Raw genomic sequence first — 9,734 nt, 5'->3', positions numbered from 1 at the left:
CTGGAATTCATTAGTCAAGTAAATTGCAGACTTTATGTTGTTTGGCTAAATCTTTTTAAACGTGTAACAATTCCTGGAATAAGGGAGCTTGATTTCCAGAGCACTATCCTAGTGAATTATAACACTACTTAATTTGGATTTTAAGCTCTTCTTCAGCTGAGTCAACCGCTGAATAGATATTTGGTGATTTAATAATCCCAATATTGCAGCAGGAAATTTGCACTATTGAAGTGCAATCTGGGCTAGAGCTACAGTATTTTTTTGTGGTGACTGCATTGGGAACTGAGCTTCTGTTAAATATTTTGTCCAGTTGTGATTTGGCAAAAAGCATGGACACCAAGTATCAGCTGGGGGTGAATCAAAAAGTTTGTTTCAATGCTGTTTCCCAAGAAGATGTGGGCTAAGGGAGCACCCAGACATTAGGTTGGGGCAGCACAGTGACTCACAGTGCCAGGGACCAGGGTTTAACGCCACCCTCGGGCGACTCTCTGTGTGGAGTTTGCACATTCTCCCCGTGTCTGTGTGGGTTTCCTCCCACAGTCCAAAGATGTGCAGGTTAGATGGATTGACAATGCTAAATTGCCCATAAAGGTGTACGTTGGATGGATCAGCCATGGAAAATGCAGGTGAAGGTGCAGCACTCCAAAAGCTTGTGATTTCAAATAAACCTGTTAGGCCATAACCTGGTGTCATGTGACTTCTGACCTTACATTATTCCAGTAGGTTTCTTTGCTTACTTGCACAGACTTTATGACCACTAATGCCATGATTATGACCATTAGAATTGTAATCAGTAATATCCCCATCTCTACATCTCAAGGTCCAAACCTCATAGTTTGAGATTACATGGAACTCTGACTGGATGTCCCAATCTGTTTTGCTTGAGTTTAGCACTAAGGTAATAGTGTTGTACCACTTCCAGAATTTTTAGTCCACTCTGTGCTCTGATCTGATGTAGTACAACATACTTAGTCTCAATTCTTGGCTCAAGTAAGGTCAATGTCCCTTTCCTCTCTAAATTTCATTTCAGGCATTCTTACACATTAAGATCTTAGTTGAACTGTTTTTTCTGATAACCATGGGTTCTGACTTCTTGTTCCTTAACCAGACTTTTGATCCTGACTTTAAGGTTAACAGATTGTTCGCTGTGTCTTTTAGCAAATCTACTGCTTTCTACTTTTCCATAGTTCTTTTATCATCTCCTGATCCTGAAACGATATTTTTTGCTTGTGATTATAATCTAAAATTATAATTATAATACATATTCAACCTCCACCCCATTAACAGTTCCACTGGTTAGTCTTGCACTGAAATTGAATCATACCTTACAGACAATGTCCCAGTCAACACCATCAGCATCCTTAGTTATGTCCTATTCAAACTTCAGGACAGACCCATCAGAAGTGCTGGCACAGTAGTATAAAGCTGGGAGGGAATTGACTTGGAAGTCCTCAACATTTACTCTAAACCCTACGATGTTTCATGACTTTAGGTCCAAAATGAGCAAGGAAACCTTCTGCTCATTACCACCGACCACACCGCCTCTACTAACTCAGCTGGTCAAGTTCTAAAAGACATAACTGCCTGGTTGGATCTACAGCAGGCAAAGAGGGTATCAATATGAAGGAAAATCAACTTGAACTCATCTTCACCAATCTACTTTTCACAAATGACATCCATGACAGTCTTAGTAGATGTGACAACCACACAGTCCTTGTGGAGATGAAGACCTAGCTTGGCACTTAGGATTCTACCGTGTTGTGGAGTACCACCCACTAAATGGGATAGATTTCAAACAGATCCAGCAATTCACAACTTAGTAACCAATAGGCGCAGTGTGCTAGTAGATTGTAACCTCTATCTGTAACATCAAGGCCTGGTATTTCCCCCACTCCACCATAATTATTAACCTGGGAGATCAACCCTGATTCAAGGAAGAATGCAGGAGAACATGCCAAAAGCAACATCAGGCATACTTAAAATGTAGATGTCAACCTGGTAAAGCAACAATACAGGACTACCTTCAAGCCAAACAACATAAGCAATAAGTGATGGACAGAGCTAAATAATCCCACAACTAACCAATTAGGTCTAAGCTCTGCAGTCATACTACACCCATTGTGAGTGGTAGTGGATAATTAAACAACTCACTGGACAAGGAGGTTCAAGAAATATCTCCAATTCAATCAAGGGGTAGTCCAGCACTTCAGCACAAACTATCAGACTGAAGTATTTGCAACAATCTTGATTATAGAGCATAATGAAGGAAAATGTTAAGTTCTTTATTTTGGTAGGAATAATAAAAAAAAGAGTATTACTTTAAATGTTGAAAGATTGGGGAATTCTGAGGTACAAAATAACTTAGGTGTTCCAGCTAGTATACAGGTAGAGCACATAATCAAGAAGACCAAATTTAGTTACTTGTGACAAAAGAACAATGATTGGTGGTGATCACAGAGGATAGGCGGCATCTACGCAGAGAACACAAGCTAACATTTTGAAAAGTCTAGATGACTCTTCATCACAGTCATCATCAAAGTTAAAACATTGTTTTAAAATTAGGTGTGACCTTTTAAGGATGGAGATGAGGAGAATTCCTTTCTCTCAGAGAGTTGTGCAATGTTGGAACGCTCTGCCTCAGAAGGTAGTGGAGGTAGGGTGCTGCGAATATTTTTAAAGTGGAAGTGCATAGATTCTTGTTCGGCAGGAGAAACAAAAATTTTCGGGGATAGATAAGAATGTGTATTCAGAGCACAGAGCAGCCGTGATCTTATTCAATGGTGCAGTAGGTTTGAAATGCTAAATGGCTTACGTTTGCTCTTAATTCATATGTTTGTAAAATGCACAATTTCTAATGTTTAACATATTTGTTTGTTAGACTTGACCTAACTTTCCCAGCAGGAAGAACTGGTATTCTACAGGCTGGATATCAAGCTGCTGGATTAGGTGCATCCCTTGCTCTGGCCCTTATTGGAGGGACCATCACAGGTCAGAAACCACAACACAACCAATAATTCTTTTTCAGTGAATAGCTTAATTACAAATACAGCCTTCAGCATGATGCACTCACAACAGTTAATTTGACAATCAATCAAGTAGAAAAAGAATATTTGTATTGTAATCAGTAACTAGGCTTTGACTTTGATGGAGGCCAAAGATCCATTTGTTACCCATTATAAATTTTTAATATATAAAGCTGTCCTCCTCTACTGAAATTAATTATGGTAATTATTCAAACTGTCTTGTTTTATAGGCCTGAAGGTCTTATTGTCAAGATGATGATATGAAATTACAGGTTTACATGTTACAATATAACTCATGGCATCTCATTTTGCTAGAATTATGATTTGTACACAGAAATGTGGGATAAGAAGATATATATTCAATATCCAACTGAAACTACATTAGTCAAATCATTTTGAATTGAAACTCATGTTTTCAATCAAATTCTGTACATGAAAGAATAACTATCAAAGACAAATGGACATGCCTCAACAATATATTCTGCTTGGCTTACATGGTATTTCCTTGTTCACTGCGAATAAAGCACATTGACTGCTTTATCAACTAAATGATGTACTTTCGATGCACTTATGGCAGGCAGTATGAATTGGAGGGTTTCTCTGTCAGATACACCTGCAATGGAACAGCTTCCCCATGTTAGAAGACTCTATGCCAAGATCAAAATATCATCTTTATTCCAAGGGACTACCTTATATCCACACACTACCTGAAGTATATAGTCATAGGAGTGGCTAGCAAATCAAATGCGCTGATGAATACTTGTACAAATCAGTCCAAATTTTAAAAAAAATTAAGAAGTGAGGAATTCAGACCAGACTAGATTTAGATGAACTACAGCGCAGCCTTTTCTAAATTAGGTGCAGAATGTCAGAATTTTTTTTGTATATGTATAATAGTAGCTTATAATTTTTTTTATCTTATTGTGGTTTTCTGTGAAAGGGCATATAAACCATCCATCTTTGTTATGTCTATCCTTTTACTACAAAAGAGGTCACCACAGGTGAATGTTAATTATACAAAAATATACATTCATTCACATAATTAATTAAAATGTTTTATGAGTTTCCTACACCAGTGTCATTAATTTTTCATTTGGGTGTTATCCCATTCTCAGCATTTTTCATTAACACACAAATCAATATTGGACTACTACACTTTTCCATTGGAGTAAATAGAATATTATGTCTGTAACTTATAATTCAAAGGACTGATAACTACTTATAAGGCTAGCAAAAATATTATTCAAGAGGTAAATGTCAATGAACTAAGAACTGACTGACCATACATGATGAAATCCTCTCTTTTTACTGTGTGGAAAAATTAATGTCCTGAAGGGAGAGATAAATAATTATAACTTGAAAATATACTTTTCCTGCCTTCACAGGTTTCATTCTATGCATTTCTTTTTGGGGACAGCCACCAGATCAAAATTGTTTTGATGATGATATTTATTGGGAGGTATGAAATTGTTACATACTCATATAAAATTTTATATAGGAATACCATCTTTTTTGTCTGTACTCACAACTTACAAGTAATTTTGCATTTAAACTGCTAATGCACTTACCTTTTGCTTTTAATACTTCAAATTTGGTATTATTTTTGACATGTCTTGAATTTTGAATCTCAAAAATGATTATTTAATAGAAATATACAGTTTAGTGTTAATTTATGCTAGAGAAAGAGCACCTGAAAGAGATGATAGGTTAATGGTATTCATCTGCATTATAACTGCAACAGGCAGTCAGTCCACCTATGGCCTCATGTTCAACTACTCCATACATGACCTAAGAACACACAATGTAGAAACTAAATGCAAACCGTTCAAATATATTCAAGGCTAAGATCATGCATATAGGTAAGCATTAATTATGCGATCCATTCAAAAACTGGTTAGCCCAGTGTGCTAGATATGAATTCTAAATCATTGTTATTCCATGATCCTCATATGTTATTTTATTTGTAAAAGTCTAATCACACTTTTACATAATGGGGTATCTTATTAATATTTCTCAAGTCCTAGATCTAATGTAGACAGGATCTAAATGTATGGTTTTACACAACAATTACGTATTAAATTGCAAAATTTTGATCAAGTACCCCGTTACTGCGCATGTGAGACACAAGCTCAAATTCCTCGATGACAGCATTAGCCATGACCTTCGATTCAGGAATAAAATTGTAAACTGACAGCATAAATGAAAAGTTCAATGAATTTGCATCTTCAAAGCTTTTTGTTTCTCTTTCATGGTAGTGATTCTTTTACTTATTTGCAGGTGCCAGACGGTGAAACTGAAAATGAAAATCTACTTTCTTCAGAACATGGAAGGCAGAAAACTAATGCTGAAGCATGAACCGACGTGATTTTTTTTTTAAAACGTCATCAACATTTAAAGCCTGCCAAACGGAAATCAAAAACACTAATATTTCACCCAAAATATTTTATATAGCACAGTCTATTTAAATGAATAAAAAAGAAGTCTGAGAATTATATTAGAATTAATTTACTGTGCTATTTTGTACGGTAAAATAACTTGATAAAAATACAAAATATGCTTCTCTTTTGATAATATCCAGGCTTTTTTCTATTTCTTTTTATTCATATAGTTCTTAATTTTCTAGTGCTCTGTTTGATTTGCTTATACATAACACGTAGAATTCTTTTTTATTGTAGTTGCAGAGAGGCAGGACATCAAGTTATTGTGGATTCAAATACACTGCAGGACTCAAGCTTAATTGTAGTAAATCAAATACGGAGAGTGTGTTGCATTGCTAAAAGTTGATTGGTATAGATTCTTGATAATCAAGGGAATGAATGTTTATCAGGGATAAGTGGAAATGTGATGTGATCCTATTGAGTGGTGGAGCAGGCATGAGGGAATGAGTGGTCTAATTCTCCTAATTCAGATGTGCATACATATGTTCATGAAGCCGTTCTGATATGTTAAAACCAAGTTACTATCTGGCTTGTCTCGTGGATTCTGTAGCACTTTTTGAAGAAATCTAGGGAGTGCTCCCAGTTTTCGAACCAGTGTTAATTCATTTAACCAACATGGTAAAAACACAGTACTTGATTACTCATGTCAGTTCTGTTTGTGAGGCTTCACTGTGATGTAGATCTGTCTAATGTAAGATACATAAGAACAGTGACTATGCCTCAAATAAAAAAAATATTACTTTTGAGACAATTGGGATATTTTGAGCATCTGAAAAGCATTATATGAATGGCATTTTTAAAATCTTAGCTACATAATACATATTAGAGCAGTGGGATAAATACTGAAGTTAATCTGTGCACTTCAAGTATGGAGTAGAAAATAGCAAAACGTTCTCAAAGCTGACCAGTATGCAAAGGTCACATTGGGAAGTGCATATATAAGGACAGAACTGAGCTTGTTAAAATTCTTGTATGTCAAATAACCTACCATTACTGGACTTACATGTCGAATGGCCACTTCTAGACACTGGAGAGACTAACATTTAAAGTTTTTTCTTCCTGGTATAAAACTTTAACAAAATAATCATTCAAGTCTGAAGATGGTAAACAAACTAAGATCAAAAAAGCAAAATTGCTTTACAGCAGTGATACTGACAGAAACTTTCCAACACAAATTAATTTACAAAATAAATTACATTTAGATAACATAGTGAAATGTTCCTATATGTTTAAGAAGAGTGCAGGAGAAATAAGTCAGATAACTAAAACCTTGTTTAAAGAGGTAGCTTTAAGGAATGTCTTACAGAACAATAGGAGACAAGCTGGAGAGATGTGGGGAGAGAATTCCAAAGTTAACTGCCTTGACAGCTGATGCATTTGTTAACCAAATGTGTAGCTAAGGAACTGTGGTTGAGGTGATGAACAGAAGGACCAAACTGGTTGAAAACAGAATTCTTAGAGGATTTTAGAACTCTGGGAGATCACAGAGTTAGAGAGGAGTGAGGGATTTGAACAGGAGGATAAAACACTTCAATTTAAAGCAAGTACCAAACACAGTTTCTCATTGGTAATGGGAAAAGACCGTTTTAAGTTTTTTAAATGTTTCAAGGATAAATATAATTTGCACCTTTCAAGATCTATATACCTGTGGGTCGTATAAAGCATTTACAAAATGTGCAGCAGGAAATAGAGTTGAAATATATATGAAAACGAAAAGAAGTGCAGAAAGCTACAAAATAGTAAATATTGCTGATACAAAATGACATGTGAATGCATGACAAAATAATCTTTTTTATGTGAGCAAAAGCAATCAACAATGACTACATTTTAGACATATATTCTGTAAATGGAAACCCCAATAGCATTGTTTTCTTTATTCTGTGTAACATTCAACAAGACCTTCATTACAGAGTTACGAATCTAATATTATTCCATTTCCAAGAACAAAGATTTTGTACACCCTATGCAGTTTATCAAATGCTTGCATCAGGTTATATTATGTAAGTATTAACAGCAAGTCTGCAAGAAAAATACACAGTAACAAGTAACAGATGGCATAAAATATATCATATAGCTTGTGAAAGAAAAACCTGAATGCACGTTTTATGTTTAATTGATTAATGTTGTCTAAAGCTTAAAAATCTTGGTGTAGCAATGTGCTTAATAGTTTTTACAAGGTATGTATTTTCTGCTTTTGTGGAGAATATCACGCTACTGATTTTTGCATTTTTATCACCTTGTTTATGATTCTACAAATGTATATAATACAATCACATTTATAATTATATGGCAGTCTTGTAATTGTTGTATTTGACAAAAGACCCAGATGTTATGAGTTGGATGTTCTACATCTAAAACTATGATGCAAGTCTCAATAAATGTAATACTTTCTTGTAAACTTACAGCATAGGAGGAGTCTATTTGGCCCATCAAACCTCTGTACCAGCTGCAGAAAAATGATAGATGATATCTCACGAAAAACCTGTCATCCCTATCTGGGCAGACATAGATATGATGTCACTTCCTTACTACATGGCTGACTCTTAATTGCTTCTAATGTGACCAAGCAAACCAACCTTTTAGAGGTCATTATTACATTGCACAGTAGTGCACAATCAGGTATTGATTAATTAATGAATAATGCTCCATGGTAAAGATCATTAAGAGGGCAACACGGTGGCTCAGTAGTTAGCATTGCTGTCCCACAGGGCGATGGTCCATGTGGAGTTTGCACATTCTCCCATATCTGTATGGGTTTCCTCTGGGTGCTCCAGTTTCCTCCCACAGTCCAAAGATACGCAGGTTAGATGGATTGGCCATGCTAAATTGCCCAGAGTGCCCAGGGATGTACAGGCTGTGTTAATTAGCCATGGGAAATACAGAGTTACAGGAATAGAGTGGGGGTTGCATTGCTCTTCAGAGGGTCTGTGCAGACTTGATGGACCGAATGGTCTATTTCTATATTGTAGGGATTCTGTGAGGAGGCTCTGGGGAACATTGGTAATGTGTTTCAATTTCCATTGCCAAGCAGAACATGATGGTAACGTAACTGACCAAGCCAGTTTCAAAGATTTGGTCCCAACTCATACTGGGTCAGATGAACAACGCTTGGAAACAACTGACTTGTCTTTGAAATTAAAAAGAAAACTCTGAACAGCAGGTTGCATTAGCAGTCAGGGAAATAGAGGCTTCCTTTAGACTGTGCTCAGATTGAGGAATTGTAAATCACTAGTGGAAAGTCTCAAAGCCTAGAATATACTCATTCCAAGATCAATATTTCATTTGTAAGCTATGTTGTCCAGAAAACTCTCTTGTACGCTGCTTATGATCAAGACATGGTTCTGTTGAAGCTGGACTTTTATTTCAGCCCTAGAGATAGAAATGTCAGCATTCAATAGTCTTTTTGATTTTTTTCTATATCCGTTCATGACATTTGAATGATATATAAACCTGGATGCCTAAAACTCCTTAAGATGGGGATAGTGCAGTTGATGTAATCTTTGCATACTTCATTAAGACTTTTGACAGCTTGTTGCATACAAGACTGTTCAAGAAGATATCCATGGGATCCAGGGCATTTTGGCAAATTGGATTCATAATTGGCTTAGTGGTACAAAACAAAGGGTGATGGTCAAAGGTTTTTTTTAACTGGAAGCCTGTGTCCTGTAGTGAACTGCAATGTTCAGTGCTAGGCCCCTTGATGTTTGATGTGTACAATAATAATCTCGACATGAATGCAGGAGACTTGATCAGTAAGTTCATAGATGATGTGAAAATTGATAATGCAATACATAGCAAGAAGGAAAGTCTTAGATTACAGTATGATATAGATGTGTTGATCAGATGGGCAGAACAGTAGTAAATGGAATTTAATCTGAAAAAATGTGAGGTGATGAATTTTGGGATGACCAAACAAGGCAAGGGGATACACAATGAATGAACCTCATTCTTGTCGCCACATTACCAAAAGGATGTGGATGCTTTGGAGAGGGTGCAGAGGAGGTTCACCAGGATGTTGCCTGTTATGGAGGGCGCTAGCTATGAAGAGAGGTTGAGTAGATTAGGATTATTTACATTAGAAAGACTGAGGTTGAGGGGGGACTTGATTGAGGTCTACAAAATCATGAGAGGTATAGACAGGGTGGATAGCAAGAAGCTTTTACCCAGAGTGGGAGACTCAATTACTAGGGGTCACGATTTCAAGGTGAGAGGGGAAAAGTTTAAGGGAGGTATGCGCGGAAAGTTCTTTACGCAGAGGGCGGTGGGTGCCTGG

The 9,734-nt window shown here is 36.4% G+C and overlaps 1 protein-coding gene across 1 annotated transcript in view; it reads left to right on the top strand.

The window, feature by feature from the left end:
- LOC125481238 (ammonium transporter Rh type C-like) overlaps positions 1-7,859 on the top strand; it is a 9,723-nt gene extending 1,864 nt beyond the window's left edge. Inside the window, exons 2-4 of the mRNA XM_048592528.1 lie at positions 2,879-2,988; positions 4,409-4,482; positions 5,301-7,859. Of these exons, the coding sequence (XP_048448485.1) occupies positions 2,879-2,988; positions 4,409-4,482; positions 5,301-5,378 (262 nt within the window). The 3' untranslated portion in view covers positions 5,379-7,859. The remainder of the gene's footprint in view (positions 1-2,878; positions 2,989-4,408; positions 4,483-5,300) is intronic.
- Positions 7,860-9,734: the final 1,875 nt, after the last annotated feature.

This window comes from Rhincodon typus, unplaced genomic scaffold, assembly GCF_021869965.1.
Source record: "Rhincodon typus isolate 14 unplaced genomic scaffold, sRhiTyp1.1 hic_rhity00001391, whole genome shotgun sequence".
NCBI lineage: Eukaryota > Metazoa > Chordata > Chondrichthyes > Orectolobiformes > Rhincodontidae > Rhincodon > Rhincodon typus.
Note: the sequence above shows the minus strand (reverse complement) of the source record. Positions and strands in the feature narration are given on the sequence as shown.